The sequence below is a fragment of the Asterias rubens genome, chromosome 2, assembly GCF_902459465.1.
Source record: "Asterias rubens chromosome 2, eAstRub1.3, whole genome shotgun sequence".
NCBI classification, from domain to species: domain Eukaryota; kingdom Metazoa; phylum Echinodermata; class Asteroidea; order Forcipulatida; family Asteriidae; genus Asterias; species Asterias rubens.
This window is the reverse complement of record NC_047063.1, coordinates 4,144,586-4,166,111: the sequence shown is the minus strand read 5'-3', so window position 1 is coordinate 4,166,111 and position 21,526 is coordinate 4,144,586. Positions and strand designations below refer to the sequence as shown.

At 38.3% G+C, this 21,526-nt stretch overlaps 1 protein-coding gene across 1 annotated transcript in view; it reads left to right on the top strand.

The window, feature by feature from the left end:
* Positions 1–17,546, top strand: part of LOC117307417 (neurogenic locus notch homolog protein 2-like) — a 49,154-nt gene extending 31,608 nt beyond the window's left edge. Inside the window, exons 22-35 of the mRNA XM_033792164.1 lie at positions 600–725; positions 4,404–4,532; positions 4,957–5,082; positions 6,209–6,316; positions 6,975–7,082; positions 8,139–8,255; positions 10,006–10,122; positions 12,030–12,143; positions 12,380–12,499; positions 13,421–13,531; positions 14,895–15,014; positions 15,815–15,931; positions 16,785–16,904; positions 17,452–17,546. Coding sequence (XP_033648055.1) covers positions 600–725; positions 4,404–4,532; positions 4,957–5,082; positions 6,209–6,316; positions 6,975–7,082; positions 8,139–8,255; positions 10,006–10,122; positions 12,030–12,143; positions 12,380–12,499; positions 13,421–13,531; positions 14,895–15,014; positions 15,815–15,931; positions 16,785–16,904; positions 17,452–17,546 — 1,628 coding nt within the window. The remainder of the gene's footprint in view (positions 1–599; positions 726–4,403; positions 4,533–4,956; positions 5,083–6,208; positions 6,317–6,974; positions 7,083–8,138; positions 8,256–10,005; positions 10,123–12,029; positions 12,144–12,379; positions 12,500–13,420; positions 13,532–14,894; positions 15,015–15,814; positions 15,932–16,784; positions 16,905–17,451) is intronic.
* The last annotated feature ends 3,980 nt before the right edge of the window (positions 17,547–21,526 follow it).

The following is a 21,526-nucleotide window of genomic DNA, read 5'->3' as shown; positions in this document are numbered from 1 at the left end:
TTATATTATCCCAGAGTACTATCCCATACTGTCTGAGCACCTTCCAATATTAAGTACTTTTGCAAAATAGTACACGATTTGTAAAACATCACTGTGTGTACGTCTTTGGTTAATTAGAAATTGTAGGCCTATGCTTTATTTGTTTTGAAAGACCCTCCGATCAAAATGACAAAGATCTACTTGGATGCAACAATGTGAATAATTTCATTCGATGAAAGATGGAATAATTCATTCACCTCTGCTCCGCCTCGTTGAATAGAACATTCCATCTTTCAAGTCATAGCTCCAACACTTTGGAACAAGCTACCCACCCACATTCAAGCAGCTCCTTCATTGGACACTTTTAAATCTCAACTTAAAACCCATCTGTTTTGTCAATCTGGTTATAGCACTTAGAAACATCTGTATTTAGCTCTCTATAAATGTTGTAACTATTTTTTATTATTATAAACATTCATTATTTGTATATTATCCATAAAAAAACTATGTAACAAATTTACTAATTTAAAAAAAATGGCATGTACGTTATTTATTATAGTAATGATTTGACATGTAGGTTTAATTTTTTATTTTCTTCTGATTTTATTTGTTGATTGCAGTGAATGTGTGTGACCAAAATTCCTGTAGTAATGGGGGTACCTGCTTGTCTAATAATATGAACAACATACCTGGGTTTCTATGCGTCTGCCCGTTGGAATGGACTGGACCAACGTGTGACAATCCAGGTAAGTCAGAGCTCACTGGGCGATATAAAGGTCGAGTCACACTGCAACGATAACGAAAAGAACAACGCAGTCACGGTGCAAAGAGAATGCATACTATTGGCTCAATTGCTTCATGCAGAATACGCACATGCTCATTCAACCAACAGAATTGGCGTCGCGATCGTTATCGTTTTGTTAGTGCTGCAGTGTGACTCGGCCTTAACTCAATCATGTCATCACATTATTTTCATAAGGCAAGCACAGAGTCCTGCCGTCGATTTCACAAAGAGTTAAGACTAGTCTTATCTCGAGTTAGGACGAGTAACTCTTCCTAACTTAGGACTAATCTTAAGGTCTGCATGCTACAGTTGCAGGGTTGGGACTCGTCCTAAGGTTAGTCTAAAGTTAGGAAGAGTTTTGTGAAATCGACTGCAGCAGACACATGGTGAATAAAGCTCAAAAGACTATGTAAGTTTCATGCGTAGTCAAACATTGGGCCCAGTTTGAGTGTGCAATCTTGTTTTCTTAAAGGCATTGGATATTATTGGTAATAATCCTTAGCATAAAAACTTACTTGGTAACGAGCAATGGAGAGAGGTTGATAGTAAACAAATATTGACTGTTTTACTCTTGCTATGGTTTAAACTATGACTCCCAAGGTGATCCCTGGAGCGTCCTATTTTCCCGAGACGAAGCCGAGGGAAAATAGAACGCTTCGGGGATCACCAAGGGTTGTTGAAGACTTGTCTTAATTCTTTGTAAATCTACCCACGATGAGATGATTTATTCTTTACTCTAGGAAAATTGTTTGTCGATTTAATTTTTAGTATTTGGTTGCCTTTTATCCCCAATAGCAAATATGTGCCTGACCGCGGTATCATGCATGAATGGGGGCATATGTAGCCCTACCACCAACAATGAAGCCGGCTTCATATGCACCTGCACGTTGTCATATACAGGAACCCTCTGTGAAACTTCATGTAATGTCCCTCTTAATCCATTTTGAGAAATGCATATTGACCCTTTGCGCCAAGGGCTGTCTGCTGACAAAGCTCGCCATTTTGTGAGTCAAATTGCACATAAGAATCACGGTATCAAAAAATGAACAACAAAGGAAACTGACTGGGTAAATTTTAGGGATTGAACAAAGACAAATTGTCCACATTGGGATTTGAACCAACGACCTCCCCATTAACGTGCCAGTCAGTAGCATACAATCATTAACTGCCATAAAGCCAGGGATCACACCCAAGTTGACGGTACAGCCTGGTAAGCATGTAAATGCAGCTTTGCCTTAAAAGCGGACTTACCACACATGACATTGACTCCCAAAATGGCGCAAATTAGATAATAGCGATTAGGTCAACAGAGATACAGCTTAACATCCAGTAGCTTGCTTAGTTTGATTTTTTGTAGAAAATATCTTGAGTTTATGCTTAGTTCTCATTCAATCCTGATAGATAGATAGATCTATGGTTTATTAAAAAACTGTCCTTGCAGCGCAAAGGGCTGAATTCCAAACAAATTACCAAAATTTTACATGTACAAAAAATTGAGATTAAATAGGAGGCTGAGTAGAACACCATTACTTGAGTCACAATTTAACCAAAAAAAGCAAATTATAATTAAAATTAGATTACCTCATGGTGTGGACATTAACCACTAATCATTAGACAAAAATATGGAAAAGATTATGATCAAGAAAAACAAGTGAAAGGCCGATAAAAATCTGAGCTACAATTAGACATGTTACGTCTTGGATGCATTACCAATCTCTCTGTTGTTCTTGTGTTTGTTCCTGTTAGTGTGTTCTTGGCAAGCTCTGACTCTCATCTACTTGATGAGCAAATAAACCCAGTTTTGGTTTGGGCAAGACGTGCCTGGTTTGGGCCGGAAGTGCCTGGTTTGAGCATGGAGTGTCCAAAAGGTTTTGAAAAGATTTCATTCCATTTGGAGTTTTATCTGATAGAACTTTTGCCAGTAGACTGTAGATGCTCTAAACTGTAATTGATTTAACTTCAGCAGGCTCCATCAACCATTTTTAAATCCTGGGTTTTGGGCAACGGAGTTTTAAAAGGGAAAACAACCGTGGCCTTTTCAGAGCCGTATTTGATGATGCCAAGGTTTTGAAAACATTGATAGTCCTCTGGCATCTGTCTGTCTCGAAAGACAATAGAATATTGCGCAATGCAAGTTAGTTTTTAGAGGTGCAGCGCCTCCTATGGCTGAACAATCCAATCCTGGAGAGGCATAGCTTGTTACAGTTACTGCAGATGAATGTCACGTCTGGCTGAGTGGTTGGCTGAGTGGTTGGCTGTGTGGTCGACTGTGTGGTTGACTGTTGTCGACGCTCTCTTTTCGCCTCCCACTGTTCAACTCTCCATTAGTACATTGATAGTACTCGGGAATGAAATACATAGATTGCCTAGTTCACCAGACACGCCGAATAGTAGGCCACACATTTTAAAAAGTGCCGGGATGTCAGCAGAAAAATTAGTATCGTGACAGTGAAATTCACCTCAAGATATACGGCCCAAGAATCTGGAACAAACTTCCAGATGACATCAGCGATACCACCTCACTGCATACATTCAAGACACTCGTGAAAGCTCACCTGTTTCATCAGGGGGTGTATCATCACTAACGTTTCTTCTGTTGTGCCCACACTTTACGCCTTAGAGCGTACAGCAAACTTTTGATTTTGGGCTTTCTAAAAAAAATGTGATTGATTGATTGACTGATTGGCACTCTTTTTGAAGATGCGGAATTGTTGTAGTTCAGATCGGGTGATGTTTCTGGTAGAAACAGTTTAGGATTTACCTGTCTATGCCCTCGGACAAGTTATGTAGAAGTTCATGCAGTAGTTTTTATATCAGTGGTTTTTCTTGCATAGATTGTCCACAGGGTTTCCTGTATTGATGTTTTGATCCTGTATATATGCATTGTAACTGTAGATGTATTCAATCAAAATAACATGTGAAAATATCGTTTTAAAAGTTCATGTTTTGAGATATTGCCAAAAATCGGGAGCGTATGTCCACACATGCCAGAAAGAATAGTCCCTAATAGGACTACACAATCTGAGAACACAGTAACGCTTCTCAGAGTCAGATTCAAAATTTGGGCCATTAAATCTTATATTTTTCACATAGCAACATCATTTCTATTAAGTGAAATGCTTCTCAAAAGTCGTAAGCTGCTGTAGGCCTCTAACCAAAAGTTTTAATTGCCATTAATTTTAAGAGTGATTACTAAGTGTATACCTTCCCTTTAAGACGAATATTGATGCTTTGTAAATACCACCCCAGATTAAAAATGCCAAGCGCTGAATAAGTATCTGTATTAAGTTTTCTCATTTGTAATCTGTCCTTCGAATGGGACTTAAAGCTGCTGGTCAGGGTGTGTTGTGTAACGCGCAGAAAAGAACTCAGTGCACACATCGAAAAGAGAAAGGTTTCACCCCGGTGTTCCTGGTTTGACTGGCTGCATAATGCGCCACAGCACCTTGTAAACCATTACATAGTGCTATAAAGGAATTGGTCTCATATTCAAATCATACCTCCACATACGTTGCAGGAAAAATATTGTGTACTTTGATACAACCCCTTAGGGGTGTGGTAAAGCACTATATAAGAACTGAGTATTGTTACTTTTAATTGATTCTGGCACCTAATCATTTGTTGTTGTTTACTTTCCCAGTATCCGGATGTCAACCCATCAACCCCTGCATGAACGGTGGCATATGTGTCCCCACTGTCAACTCACAAGAGTTTACCTGTGACTGTTCTCCTGTGGCTGCCCAGTTTGTTGGAAGTCTATGTCAAACTCGTGAGTCAACATTCCTACTCTAAAGCCCTGTTCGCACTGGCTTTAGTTTGGGTAAATTAATCTTGTGGGTAACTTTCCCACTTCAAGTCCAGTGCGAACAGCTGGGGTAACTTTCCGGACAGGTAACTTAACCACTCCGCGTGTGTAGTTTAACCGAGCCAAAGGTGCCCAGGAAGATTGACCAAGGCAGTTTAACCAAGCTAGAAAATCCGATGACCTTTCACCAACTAGATCATGCGCATAAAACTGGCATCTGTTACTCACGGTTTATTGTCTTTGTGAATTCTTTAATGCCTTTCATGTTGAGTCCAAGGTTAGTTATTTTTGAAGTGGACTCGGACTAGCTCTCAGAGAACCATAACTTGGACTTGGGACTCAGGCTCGACACAGCAATGATGTTCTTTTTTTGTTGTCTTTGCCGTAGCAAATCCATGCTTCAACAATGACCCATGTCTGAACGGAGGCATATGTGGTGTGAGTGACCCCAATGGAAATGCAGTCAGGATCTGTAACTGCCCTGCTGACTACACTGGAGCTTTGTGTGAAAGTGGTAAGTGTACAAACAAGTTGCTCTTCAAATTAACTTTATTTAAAGGGTCTCCGTACTTTTAGTAGGACAAAAAACACAATGTCTACAGATTTACATTAAACTTACACAGTTTGAAAATGATGATAGTAGAAAGCTTCCCTGAAAATATTACTTGCTGAGCTGCTGTAGTTTTTGAGAAATGAGTAAAACAATGTCATGAAAATAATTTTCGTCTCAGTGATCATGAGACAAAAATAATTTTAGCCTGTAAAAACGTGTTTTCATGACATTGTTTTACTCATTTCTAAAAAAAATACAGCACCTCAGCAACTAATATTTTAAGATAACCAAGGCTGTTTTCAACTTTTGCAAGAGAGATCTTTCTCTGAATATGGGTCCAAAATGTGGAATAAGCTTCCTACACAGATTAGAAATGCCAGCTCATTCACCTCATTCAAGACACTCCTTACAGCTCACTGTTCCAGCAGGCTTACTAACTATTCAACTGTGCCTCAAAGCGCCTTAGAACAAACTTCTGATTTTGGCGCTCTATAAATGACCTTTTATTATAAGTGAACGTGATCACAGAAGCTTGCAAGCCTAAGGAAACCTGTAAACAAGGGTAATTGCATTGTGAACCAGAAACACAGGCTTAAACCCCAACTCTCGATAAGGTTTTTTTTTTGGTGCAATTTTACCATTCTTAGAACACAGGACCTGCTGTTTAATGTCCCATCCGAAGGACAAGGCAATCATTTTAAAGTATTTTGCATACGAACGAAAAAATCAAATGCCTCGACTCAAACCCACAGTCTGCGAAACAGTCGCACAACGACAAAATGATCACTCGAAGACCCTCCAGGAAGATGAAAGAACAAGAACTACATGTATGCATTACATAATGGAAGACAAATTGTTGTTTTTTTCTTTTTCTAAAACTGTTTAAATAATAATAATAATAATAATAATAATCTGTTTTTATATAGCGCTTTTAAAACCCGAAGGGTGTCTCAATGCACTTCCAACATTATTACCCGGGGTCACATGGCCTGAAATTCATTCTTAAACCATCTCGGCTCCCTGGAGAGTGTACAGCCTGTTATTTGTGTTTCAATACTCACTGTTTATTTGTCCATTTCCTTTGCAGCTGTTGCATGCGTCAACAATCTGTGTGTGAATGGAGAGTGCATGCCTCTGGGTGCAACTTATATTTGCCAATGTGATCCCGGCTTCGGCTCTATGTACTGTGACCGAGGTAAGACACTCAAACATTTGGACCTCGATAAATTCTTATGTCTGACAACACCCATAGACATGTTTACCCTCACTTTGTACAGCGCATTGGGACTCCGTGTGGAATGCGCCTTATAAGAATGGTTGTTATTATTATTATTATTATTATTATTATTATTATTGTAGCGAGTCCATAAAGTTCAAGCTTGAGGAACCAAGCTTGCTGTACCCGTTTCCTCTACACAGCTACCAGGCAATCTTGGTGTACTAGTTGGTATGCTCAAGAATAGCCAAGGTCGTGGGTTCGAATTCCACCCAACTAATAATAGACCAATCCGATGAAACAAAATTGGTAGCGCCCTCTGTTGAAAAAATTAACAATGGCGGTGTCTGTTTGTGCACAAACTATGCACTGAAGACAACGCAGAAAATGGCGCGCGGTGCTCAACACCTGTGCGCCCGGTGCGCGCCTGGATTTGTCTAAATGCCTGTGATTTTTTTTCACAGACCTTTGGGAAAGTACTGGGTATACAGTGCTACATGTAACACACATCCATGTATATGGGTACAAATATTCTATTGACAGATTATTAAGTCTGATGAGTTTTTTTTTTGAGGATTGAGACTCGGGAGTTTTGAAATGAAATTTGAGTTTCTTCTTTTGTTGACAACCTGTCCAGAGTTACAGTGTGTGCAGAACCCTTGTGAGCATGGAACCTGCAGGGACGTGGATAACTCGTTCGAGTGTGCCTGTGAAGCCAACTACTTTGGAGTAACCTGTAACATATGTGAGTATCAGATAATAATAATAATATTATAGTACGTATGTCCGCCTGCTAGTGACGCTCAAGGCACTTTAACCAGGGATGAGATTGGCTGAATTCAGTCTTTTTATGTCGGCCTGGTGAAGAAAATCAGGCAATATTTTTGTCCACAAATAAAGACATCCTGCTCATTGGTCTACTTCTCTAGTGCTTTGGATACCGTTTCCAAAAGCTGCTTGTTGTCTATAACATAATGTATTATCCTGCATGGTATCATGGGACTACGTTTGAATCGTGAGATCTACTCCTTAAACATAGTAATAGTTTACAAGGTGCTGTGGTGCAATATGGTGCCAATCAAACCAGTATCACTGGAAACCCTTCCCTTTCGATAAGTGATCTGGGGAACAACAGATTTATGTTCCATATTTGAAGGACATAACATCATTAAGTGTCTTGCTTAAGGAGACAGGTGTCACAACTTGTATTTCAGCAGAGCTGATTAAATCAACCTAATACATGTATTGGTAACGACCAATTCATTTATTGATTAAAGGCAGTGGACACTATTGGTAATTACTCAAAATAATTATTAGCATAAAACCTTTCTTGGTGACGAGTAATGGGAAGAGGTTGATGGTATAAAACATTGTGAGAAACGGCTCCCTTTGAAGTGCCATAGTTTTTGAGAAAGAAGTAATTTTTCATGAATTTGATTTCGAGACCTCAGATTCAGAACTTGAGGTCTCAAAATCAACCATCTAAACGCACACAACTTTGTGTGACAAGAGTGATTTTTTCTTTCATTATTATCTTGCAACTTCGATGACCAATTGAGCTCAAGTTTTCACAGGTTTGTTATTTTATGCATATGCTGAGATACACCAACTGTGAAGGCTAGCCTTTGACATTTACCAATAGTGTCCACTGTATTTAATAGCCACATTGTTTAAAAAGAACATGCAAGTGTGCAAAAACGAGAAGAATCTAAAAAAAAAAACTAAAAAAACTTTTAGGTCTAATTTATTAATATTCTCACTGTGTTCCATATTTTATTCAATATTTTGTTTTCTTTCTCAGTGAATCCCTGTCTTTCTTCGCCCTGCTCGAACAGCGGAACCTGTTTAGTGGCAGTAACTGGAACATCGTTTGTCTGCAGCTGCCAATCACAATGGACGGGACAGACCTGCGAAATACGTATGTACAATCATTAACACTGTCTTAGTTAATAGTAGTGAAATGATTGAAATTAAAACAAGTATGGAGGGAAGGCTTATCAAACGCACAAACTAATTGAATCAAAACATTCTATTTTCATTACTAATCCACTACAGTGTACACAGACATGTAACAAACTGTGATTCTCATTAACATTTTTATTAAGAATAATATCTATAATAAATAGACCGTAGCAAATATGACGTCACCAATCAAATGCCTGCCCCAGAACTTGTCGTCTGTAAGCCTGTGCGTGCATGTGCCGTAGAAATCATACCTGGAATTGAGACTTAGCCAGCCATAGTTCTTAGAGTTTCAAAACAAACTTTGAATCGCCATGAAGGCCATATCGTGCAGGTGTGCGAAGTGGTTTCGTACAATATGTGTGGTTTTTCCACGCCGCTGTCGTCTAGCACTCTTTCTTATATAACTATGCCAACATAAGGTTTTAAAATGTATTCCTTGTTGTCCGACCTGGTTGTGATTTATGATTAGACTATTGATGTTATCGATGGTTGTATCAAGTTGGGGCTGATATATGTGAAGGTCATTTTCAGAGAGAATAGGAGTGCTGAGTTTTTTGCTACTCTGAAATTTAGCAAATGATGTAGTTTGCGGTAAATAAAACAATGGTATTTGGGCGGGCCGCTAAAATTGCCTCTTTAAATTTGAGTAGTTCGGAAAATAAACTGTCGGCTGTGTGCTGTGAGGGCTTTTTTCGTGCAGACTATCATATTTACAAATGCTGTCAAGTCGTTAACTTCAGCGCCCAATCTTATTATAGTTTGATCAGCAGTATTGTAACTTTGGAGTTTACGTTTGGCTGGACCGACAAGGTTATAAATGTTAGCACCGCAAATTGAAATTAAATCAACAGTGAATGCATAATCTGGTAACTTAGGGTACTTAATAAAAGTATGTGCTCTGGAATCAGCCAAAAATAAACATTGAATCATCACTGATTATAGATGAGAAGTAACTCTTTCTAAGACTACAGTTAAATAAATTTTGTTGGAATATCGGGATCACCAGTTATAGGGTTTTTAATTACAATTATATACACTTACCCTATTTCTGAGTATTTGGCGGCGCTGATCAGCTTTGACTTCATTCACATTTTTTAGTTCTCATAACAAATACATATACTTTCTATTTATATTTAATTATTAAGAGATATTCCTTTAGCCTAATGGTGTCCTCCAGCTGAAAGGCTGCTGTATAGGAGTAGTGTACTATCAATTCAGTTTCCAGTCAGCCTTTGGACAACCATAATAAATGAACCTTAATAAATACTACGACTATATAAGTTGGAGAGATACAACCTGTCTGTACGAAAAGCTGGAGAAGAGTGAGAGTGACTTATTCTCTGCCTTTGGTTTTATATGGCTATGTACACTAAGGAAAAGGATTAGGGCCTGCTCAATAGGCGTACACAAAAGAACTTGCAATAGGCCTTTATACTACACTGGGGGGGGGGGTTTGGAGTTCATTGTTCACCATTTACAGCTGACATTCCCAGATGGTCATATACAATAGGGGAATGGTAAAAGTCTCTGAGTGCAAGCACTAAAAGCTAACACATGCTTGGCAGCTGTTAATGGAATTCACTACAATGTATTCCTTTAGAAGTGCATATGCCCTGCCTATACAAGATGGCTGCTTTCATAGCAACAAAGGGGGTTGTCAATTTGCTCTATTAATGTTTTGTTCTTGCTTTGTCTTCCTTTAGCTCTTGTGTGCAATCCAAACCCTTGTATGAATCAAGGAGTATGTAACGCTGCTCCTGATGCTGTGTCCTTTGACTGCCAGTGCCTACAAGGTTACTCTGGGGACTTGTGTGAATTAGGTTGGTATTCAAGACGGTTACCTCCACAACGCTCCTTAGTAGATGGTTTGGTTTTTTATATATCTCACCACTTTACTCCTATTAGTTCATAGCCACCAATTGTTTCTGAAATAGAAACTTTGATTGGCTGTAATTTTCCCGCTTCTGTCTGGATCCTTCTCTTAAAGTCACCTGGAAATATATTCAAACATTAGACATGTTAGAGCATTTGTTTCTGAAATATAAAATAATTTGTTGAGTAATTGTTTTTAACGATTTATATGTTAAAAAAAATAAAATAATATGTTGTGTGGGGGGTGACTCCGCCTACCCCTTTTGTGACGTCAATCGAAGCAGACTTTGCCTCGATCGAACATCAAACACACGTACGTGCAAGTACATTCAAGTGTAGTGAGTTGGTACGTTTCGAAAAGTTTTTTTCTTGCATTTATCCGCGGCGGCAATGTCGACCAGGCCAGCAGCAAAACAACTAAAGATGGGGTCAGTTTGCAAAGTGGTCTGGTCCGACGTCTTTGAGCCGTCGTGCTTGGAGACGTGATTAAAATAAGGTATTGTTATTTGAGGGCATGTTTTTAGCTTGCGCCACTATTTTGTGTTGGCGCTGCATGCGATTCATTGTGCCCCGATTGAGGTCAAGAACAGCGCCCTCTTGGGTCGTTTTTTTTCTTCAAATTTCTAAATACCATGGAAACTACTTTTTTTATACCTTAGTTAATTGTTAATTCATATTCCACTCATCAAAACACATTTTAGTGACAAAAGCTTTATTTTGACAAAATACCACTTACAGGTGACTTTAATCCCTTTCCCCTCTCTTTTTTTATAAACGGATATACAATTGCTTGTACTTGTTTATGCCTCTGAAGAAGGTTCGGTTTGGATCGAAAGCTAAGGCCATCTACCCTACTCATTATATATATGTATTTTTTTGTATGAGATATCACATAACACGAGGCCCGACTGCCACTTCAAGGTGAGACCTTCTCTTAACTGATTATAAGGCTGTCAATCCAAATCAACTGTCACAAGGAACACATTGCCACCTACTACTGGAGCTGAAATAGGGTTGAGGCCGGTTCATTCTCACTGCGACTGCGTTCACGCACCCGACTTTTCAAATTTGGATTTAAAGTTCATACTTCATAAACAAATAAAAAATAAATACGCATTAAGTTTGGCTTTGTGCGCGGAAAAGAATGCTTCAACTTGTGTTCATACTTTGGTCCGGTGCAAGGATTTGTCCTCGTCCGTCCAAATCTTTATCGCAAATTTTCCCAATTTCCTTCCGTGAAATCACTGTCCTTTTTACTTCTAGGTATTTTTTTCAAGCTTGTGTTACACAGATTTGGAAAAAGAAGCACAGTTTTTATCTTTTTGTACGGGTTCTTGCCATTGTTCACTAAAATTGCGTCTACACATTCAACAAAATGTTAAAATATTTCAATTCCTCCGACTACGCATCCGATTAGTGTGTACGTCCCAATTTTTTTTTATTTAAAAAAATACATACGCATTTGCGAAAAACGATTGATCATTGCGCTTCTTTTACGTATCACAGACTTTAAAAAATGAGTCTGCGGGCTGCGTACGCAGTGAAAAGGCAGCGAGTATGAACCGACCTTTACTGCCCTCACAGTCCATGGGTATTGCCACTAGAAGCCTAAACTGGTAGAGCACAATGCCTGACTGGGGTTTTTATTATCAGCAATTAAATCATCTCATTTGTCCCCTACCCTGCCAGCCACTCCCCATTGGTACTCTTTGTATGACTGAAAATATTGAAAATGTTAAATTGTTAAAAAGTGACCCTAATCAAAACCCTCCACTACGCAGCTAAAACACATTATTTCACAAGCTTGTTGTCCAAGACTTTAAGCAACTTAATTTTTGTATTATCACATTCACAGTTCATCCTTGTACTAACAACCCGTGTCAGAATGGTGGTGTTTGCGTACCTGGAGATCTTAACAGTTTCTCTTGTACCTGCGTGGGTGGATTCCATGGAGTTTTATGTGACATGGGTAAGTTACTTGTTTCTATGTGCTGTTTTTTATATTGTCATTTAAAGGATTCTGGTATTTTTTCAAAATGTCCACAGATTTATATTAAACTTACAGGGTTTAAAGATAATGATAGTGGAAAGCTTCCCGTCAAATAATACCAACTAAGGTTGTGTAGTTTTTGAGAAACGAGTAAAACAAGTCGCAAAATAATTTTGAATGTAATTTAACAAATTGATTGAATTGACATTTTGCAGTTGATCCATGTATTCCTAACAACCCGTGTATGAACGGCGGGCAGTGTTCCCTTGCTGACAACGGTGTGAGTCCACAATGTCTTTGTATTAATGGATACCAGGGCTTACTGTGTGAAACAGGTAAGAAGCTAAATACTTTAACCTTTGATAAGTCGTCACCTGTGACCAATATCAAAAGAACTGCTTCGGCCAAGAAGAAAAAAATGCTTAATAAGTTTTGGCTTAGCCAAGATGAGCAGGATACCGGCTTGAAGTTGGTATAGGGCCCAATTACATAGAGTTGTTCATCTGTAAACTGAGTATTGCTTAACAATTTGCTGCTAAGCAACAATGAGCAGGCTACTTGTCACAGATGGTACATGTGTGATGGAGTTTATGTAGGATCTATATTAAGGTATTCACTGTATACGTTATACACCTTAAAATCCATCGAAGAGATTAGTTTGGGGAAGCTTACCTCTCGTAACTGCAAAAGACTTTAAATAAGTGGTATAGTTTACTTGTGAGTTAAGCATTCATTTCTTACTATTGTCGCTCTGGAAAGAAGCCATATGTTGACAAAGGGAATCCTTTTTCAAAATAGTTTATACTAACAACAACTGCATTGCTTCTCAGCAAGTTTGTTTTACAAATTTACAAAAATGACAAATCTATGACCCTACACGTTTAGGAATCACTCTTAAAAAAATCAATGGCAATAAAAACTTTTGGTTAGAGCCCTACAGGAGCATTTGATAGTATAAAGCATTTTGAGAAACATTTCACCTTGAAGTAATGTGCTTGTGAAAAAAATCACAGTTTTAATGTCTACAAATTTTATTCTGAGAAGCATTACTCCTGATTATTTGGCGATGCCTCAAAAAATGCGACCACCTTTTTGAACTGAAATTTTCAGATGTTAGTTACTGTTTGATTGTGTACATGTACATTATTGTTGGATAAAAACCAATTGCACGATTTCAAAAAATAAATGTGTACTTTTACTTAAATAAGCAGTTGAGTTTGCTATCGATTCACTCTTGTTGTGTATTTGTTATGCAGATCCTTGCTCCAGTTCATCATGTGAGAATGGTGGTATTTGCTTAGCTAATCAGTATGGTTCATATGATTGCCAATGCAGTCCTGGATTCACCGGATTCTACTGTGAAACAGGTGGGTTCAGCTTATTGTCATTATTAGTAATTTATTTCTCTCCACAAATTTAATTCAAATACACACAAGGGAGGTATAAAAAAAGATATGGAGAAAGCGAGACTAAGGACGAGAATTTAAATGTTCCTATAGCGTAAAGGTTCACACTGCGGGTAGAAATATTACTCATAGCTTGTAATGAACTCGTGTTTAGTTTAATAGTTTTCAAATCTGGCGATGGGATCTATGATAAAATCCATGACTGGTGACTGACGGGTATAAATCACAACCTGCCATAGTAGGAATTCAAACAAGGAAATCCTCCGCAACCTCATTTCTTCACCCCGCAACAAAGAAAGACCGTTATAAATTCTCATTCTTACCAAGAACCATGGCCGAATGGAACCTTCTCCCAATAAACGTTCGCCAATTCCCTACTATAGACACATTCAAGACTAGATTAAATGACATGCATATGTCTACCTTTATTCGGGGGCCCACTACTAGCCACCACGTGCCTGCACCATTGATATCCCGATAGTGGAGTTTGTGTGCAGTACCGAACAGATACAGATAGCGTTTGTGTCAGCTTGTGATCCATCATCAATTTTGGAGTAGTGTATTTTTTTAACGATGTTCCAGCATCAAACAGAGCCTCAAGCCAAAGCCCTAGCCTTGAACACCCAGCAGGGTGGATATGTGCGCATTACAAGTCTTATTATTATTATTATTATTATTATTTATTATTATTATTATTATTATTATTATTAAGGTTTGGAAAAAGTCCAAGATCTCACACATGCACTCTTGCCCTGAGCTACGCAAAACAATATAGAAATTTACCTTATTCTTGATCTTATTCTTTATTTGGCCATTAAACAATTACAAATACAAGCAGACAGTATGTCAAATAGATAATTATAAGTACATGTACAAAAGTAAATACAAAGCAAGACAAACAGTAAGGGCACAGGAAATTATAAAACAACCCTATTGTGATGGCCAGGGTCAACAAAAGTATAATTAAACACTGTAGCTTGAAAGCCAGTTAATCCTGTCACATAGGGAAGCAAACACACTATATAAAATACTCTCTTTGGAAAATAATAATAATTTGAAATAAATATCAATATAAATAATCTGTATGCACAAAGCACAATTTAAAATAACAAAACCAAAACCAGAAATTAGACCGTAAGCAAATACCAAATAAATAAATGAACAAATAAAAAGTTAATTAAAACAAATAAATAAGAAGTGTTAACAAATGAATGAACAAATAATTAGAAAAGTACATGGAAAGTCCGCTGCCACTTTGTGTTCTGAAGTCACCCATTTGGAATTGACCTGTACACTTTCTTACTATCTTTTCTTTGCCATACAGTGGTAAGGTCATTATGCAACAGCAGTCCTTGTCAGAACAATGGATTGTGTTATGAAGACGATACATTGGGGTATGTCTGTACGTGTCAGGACGGATACACCGGTGTGAACTGTGAAGTCGGTAAGGAGGTTTTTTTTCGTTGTTCTTGACTAGGAATATTTTAGTTACTTCATGCATTATTAAAAATCCTTTATCCTGCCACTATATGCACGATATTGTTAAATAGAAACTTCTGAAGTTTTTCCTTTCTTTAGAATATCTGTTTAAATATTTGAAAAATAGGGAGACCTCGAAACATATGTAGGACTAGAGAGAGAGAACACAAAACATAGGGCAAGATAGTTCAGTTAGTAGAGGTGTAATCCGAAGGTCGTGTTGGTTCATACCCCGCTCTAGTAAATTTTTTCTTTTTTTCAACCCCAAATCATTTGAAATTTACCCAGTCAGTTCACCTTGTGGTTTATTATTTGATATCTGAAATAAAAGGTCGCATCCCCTAAAGGTTATCTCCTGGCTGCAGCTTCCCAGGTTGTATCGTAACCTTGAGTTTAATCCCTGGCTTCACGGCAGTTAACGGTTTTATGGCCACTGATATGGCTCCACTAAACATGAATATTGAGGAGACTGCCAACTAAGGGCTAAATAGCTCAGCGGTTGGAGCACCGACACCTAAATCTGGCGATCTTTGGTTCAAATCCCGCTCTCGAAAATTGGTCTTTGTTCTTCCATTGAGCTGTGTACAAATCATGCCTGCAGGAAGGCCAAGCTCTTTTTGTGAAGATGTGATGTCACAGATCACATGGTCTATAGACCACTTCATCCTCATGCAGCTTATTTGGATCATTTAGGTTGAAGAATGAACTTCAAGTTAGGCTTCATATTCCGACTCTTCTTGTGACGTTTTTGTTTGTTTGTTGCAGGCGAGTTTAGCTGTGAATCCAATCCGTGTAAGAATAATGGTCTGTGTAGTGTGAGGACCGACACCATATACACATGTGCCTGTGTAGGAGATTTCAGCGGCAGAAACTGCGATGTCCGTAAGTATAAGAAGAATAATATCAAAGTCTTATATACCAACAAGGTACTCAAGGCGCTTAGTATGTAACAGAAATAGAGGTTAATGAAAGTTATGAATTCTGAGACCCAATTTTGTAGCACCTTATAAGGGTTAACAAGGTACTACGGCGCATTTTAGCAGCCACAGCCAGGAACACCGGAGCGAACCCCCTGCTCTTTTCGATAAGTGCACTGGTTTTTTTACATGCAGAACACAATGTATAACAGAACACAATGTCCACAGATTTAAAATAAATTCACTCAGTTTGAAGATAATTATAGTAGAAAGCTTCCCTTAAAATATTGCTTGCTGAGGTGCTGTAGTTTTGAGAAATGAGTAAAACAATGTCATGAAAAGAAAATTCCATCTCAGTGAGATGAAATTTTTTTCAGCATTTACCAGTAATGGTATTTAAATATCAATACCAGTAATCTGTTGTACATGCTAAAATAATGTTCGCCACAAACCGTGTAAGTTTTTGTAAACCTGTGGACATTGCGTTTTGTGTACTACAAAGAATACCCAAACCCTTTAAATCTTCAAGAAGACTTGAATTCTCAATCTGAATGGTAAATCAATTTTAACAAGAGTGCGATCTTGACGAACAACGAACTTTTCTAACTCCCTGTATTGCGCCATTTTAACCTGCGCGTCAAATTTACTTGAAGATAATTTCATTATCAAACACGTTCTCATGAAAAATGCAGAGATATCTCCTCTGCATCTTATATCCAACACGGCCAAAGGCCAGATTGGACATGGGGACGCAGAACTTTTAAGACTTATTTCTGGCACCATTTGATGTAAAATTTTGCTATCTTTTGCCTGAGCAGCCATTGAGAGCGCTACATGCTCTGCAAATACGTGTTCAAACGGTGGCACATGTCATGTTGTAGGATCTGGACTTGAATGTATCTGCCCGTCTGGTTATACTGGATCAACTTGCCGAACAAGTAAGTACCGCTTCATGACAAATTACACAGATGAATTATATCTCCCCACCAATACAACCCCAGAGTTATTGGTTGGACTCTTTGTTTAACCCTTAAGATGCCATTCGTTTCTGTATAATTATCACAATATTGTAAATTTATTTGATCAAATTTTGTCAGTAAAATGTCTACAGAAATAATGTGGCTAGATAGCTCAGTTGGTAGAGCGCAGGCACGTTAATCCAGAGGTCGTTGGTTTACCCAGTCAGTTTCCCTTGTGGTTTATATTGATATCTGAAACAAAAAGTCGCATCCCCTTAAGGTGATCCACTTGACAATGTGCCTTGCTCAAGGACATAAGTGTTGCACCGGATCAGTCCAGGACTCAAACTCCCACATTCTGTGCATGTAATTTGGATCAATCACACTAGACGGCTATGTCACGACATCCCTCGTTCTGGTATACAGTCCTTCCCAAATTAATCCCTTCCCTCCCCACCCTGTTTAACATCACTTTTTTACTTCACTCCTAATCTTTTTTTCTCTCTCGATTGTTGTCCTTTTGTAGTATCCATATCACCACCCACGGCAGGCTCTGCAACGACGATGGCTTCAGGGCTTGTTCTGCTTTTGGCTCCCTTCCTCAGAAGACTACTCCAGTAAAACAAGGTGACATCATGATCAAACACATACTGACCCCTCATACGCACGTCACACACAGCAACTCTACCGCACTCAGAAGTTAAAAATAACCCTTCTCATGAAATATGATAATAACATTTACACACCTTTTCCCAAATACTGGGGCGCGCGCGTAAAGCTTGGAATAATGTGCATTGTGGTCTAGCTGGTGATCAAATTTGATCCATATCTATCCAACAATGCGTCTCGTTCAACAGTCTGCGCTTGCGCAATGGTATTTGCGAAAAGGTCTATATGTACAGACCCTTAGCTGGCAAACGCCATCGAAACATGCACTAAGCAGACGCACAATTGCGTCTGCCTCACACAGCCATTTGCCATACTTAATAGAATAATGTTCTCTCATTTTGCCAGTGAGGTGCGCACGCGCTGTGAGCAATGTACATATTTCATGGGAAGGGTCGATTGCTGCATTGCCATAAATTTGCACTGTACAACACATAGGGACATTGACCTTCACAATGGCACAGCTGAAGATGATTATGATGAGGTGAATAGATGGATTGTACTTGATGTTATTGACCACCATCGTTGATAAATCGTGCCGCATGAAAGGCTATCATTGGCTTAGAGTTGTGTCTAGCGGATACTGGCATACACTTTTCCATTGTTTATCATCAAATATTGTGGTCGATGATGCTTTGTGCGGTCAATCTATTCCGTCACTATGTATGATGGTTTGCATAGGGAGTTTATGTACAGATTACCACACAGTCGTAGTTTAACTTTTAACAAGTTTTTGGGGGGGATATTGAGATTCTTAAATCTGTTAAGATTTACCTGTGAATATAAGCGAGGAGTGGATGTAAAAATAACTTGTGATATAGCTCAAATTCAAGCTCTGGTGTTTCTATTCAGCAGAGTGTGGGTTCGAACCCCAGTTGTGACACTTGTGTCCTTAAGCAAGACACTTCACCATAAGCTTCTCTCCACCCTGGGGTAAATGGGTACCTGTGTGAGGGCAGAGATGGTTATTGTGATTGATTAGCTTAGTGCGCTACATATTTGGCAGCACAGGCTGTACACCCTTGGGAGCTGAGATGGTTTAGAAAGTACTTTTAAAGGGACTGTATACGTTTGGTAATTTAGAACCCACTGTTTGTTTTGATCCTTTTTGGTTGTAGATCACAACTAACCCATGATAATTTCATTTCGAAAGGTTGTACATTTTTTTTTTGAGATATTGCCAAAAATCTGTAGCGGTTATGTCCACTGAGGAAGAATTGGAATACACAATTTGAGAAGCGTTACTGTCAGTGACGCTTCTCAGATATCTTTTCCATAACCGCAGTACTACTTCAAAGTGAATAGTTTTTCTCAAAAGGCTTTATACTCAAAGCTGCTGTCCTTCTTACCAAGTTAGTTTTTATTGCCATTAATTTTCAGAGACATTACCAAATGTATACAGACCTTTACAGGCAGTGGACACTATTGGTAATTGTCAAAGACTAGCTTTCACAGTTGGTGTATCTCAACGTATGAATAAATATCAAACCTGTGAAAATTTGAGCTCAATAGGTCATCGAACTTGCGAGATAATAATGAAAGAAAAATACCTTTGGACACGAAGTTGTGTGCATTTAGACGGTTGATTTTGAGACCTTTTAAGGTCTCAAAATCAACCATCTAACTTAAAAGTTCGAGGTCTCGAAATCAAAATCGTGGAAAATTACTTCTTTCTCAAAAACTATGGCACTTCAGAGGGAGTCGTTTCTCGCAACGGTTTTTACCATCAACCTCTCCCCGTTACTCGTCACCAAGAAAGGTTTTATGCTAATAATTATTTTGAGTAATTACCAATAGTGTCCACTGCCTTTAACTTCATCCTTTTTGACCAAAGTAACCTAGAAGGAAGTCAAAAGCATTTTCCAATGCTTTCCACAACGCTTTCCATATTAACATACTAATTCTGATACAATTGTTACGTTCTGATACAATCCGAGAAATATGTAAACTGTAATTTTTGTTGTAAGGTTTGTGAATATCAACATTATTTCTTTAGACATTTTACACAAAATTTAGAGTTGTGGTGTAACTAACCTTTATTGTGTCCTATACTTTTACTCAAAATAACCCAGTCACTCACTCAATCACTCAGCCGACCCAAACAGTGCTGGACCCAAAATGCCACGTTGCCGCATGTTTGAGTCGGGCTGGATGTCTGTTACGCCACACAAACTATCAACAACCAACCCACTTTAAACAGCTACCTGAGCGGAATGTTTTCAACAGAAATGGTGATTTTACTTGTTTATAATGCACTTGTTCACCGTTTTAATGTAATTTTGATATGTACACTTCTGAACTTTTCGTAATTATCGAGTAAAAAATCAGGCCCCTACCTAAAGGTTTTTTGAAAAACTAAAAACACTTCTGCCGTTGAGAGCGGGCGTCAAAGGACAATGCCGCTGACGTCATTTGTGGGAGTTTGCTTTGTTATACATCCACGCTGCAACAAAGCGGCTTTATCTACTTATGACGTTTTGAGAGTGATTACGTAACGGGGCTTTTCGCAAATCTCGCAGAAAAGCTCTGGACAAGGGCATACAAAATGATTGTTTTTTTTACACAATTGAAACCTATTTATAGTCATATGACTTGATTTCCTTATTCATCGAAAACATTTTAAGTGGAATTCAGCAAAGTCCACGACTTGACATTTTCGTTCAAGCAGGTCTTTAAGCCCCTCATTTATTTCCAGTATGTTGTCAAGTAGTATGAGCCAGTTAGAAACCCTTAGACATACATGAAAGTTAAAGGCACTGGACATCTTCGGTAATTGTCAAAGACCACTCTTATCACTTTTTGTATCTCAACATGCTAAAAAATAACAAACCTGAGAAAATTTTAACTCAGTTGGTCGACACAGTTACGAGAGAATATTGGTAGAAAAAAAACCCTTGTCTCATGAATTGTGCTTTCATCAGATGCTTGAATTCTAGACCTCAGCCGAGGTCTCATATTCAATTCAAATATTTTATCGAGAACTTACTTCTTAAAAAAAAAAAATGTTTACTTCAGAGGGAGCCATTTGTCACAATGTTGTATGCTCTCCATTGCTCGTTACCAAGTAAGTTTTTATGCTAACAATTATTTTGAGTAATTACCATTAGTGTCCAGTGTCTGTCATTGAGAGGGCAAGGCCATTTTTATTTTTTAAAGGGCACTTCAATGGTGAAGTGTGAAAGTCTATGTGAAACTGGCTGAAACTACCGACCACTTCAAAATACTGGTCAAACAGTTGTTCAAGTGTAGTTTTCATTGACTGTTCCCTTTAATCTTACAGGGACATGTTGGTGATTTATGCACTTTATAAAAACACTCTTCATCAAACGTCAAACTTATTTAATGGCTCTTCATCAAAGTATCCTACTTTTTATTGTATGTTTGTATTGATAAACTGTATATAATATTTTTAAAATGATAATTAGTTGGGTAGATGGCCTTAGCTTTCGATCCAAACCGGACCTTCTTCAATATAATCCTTTGTTTGATATTTTCACTTAAAAGTGAATTGTTGGGCGTGGATTGAACACACATGGTTTTGGGAGTCTATGGTTAGCGTGTTTAAAGCGTCGTATCACCTAAAATGCACCCTGCACTATATAACACACAGTGACATTGATTTCCAAAAAGACACTAACAAGAATATGTGATGATGACATTAAGTGAATTGGGTCAACGGTTACTAGTCACAATGACGAGCTATATTTTGATCTTAACAATATTTTGTTGATAGTTAGGCCTAAAGGGACACGTTGCCTTGGGTCGGGCAAGTTGGTCCAAGAAATGCATTTGAAACGGTTTGTTTTAAATGCATGGTTAAAGAGATGTTTGAAAGGAAAATGTAATGATGCACACAAATATGCCTGGAAATTGCAGGGTTTTCCTTATAATGTCGTGAACTATTTAAGGAGTTTGAAATGTTTGACTCCACAAAA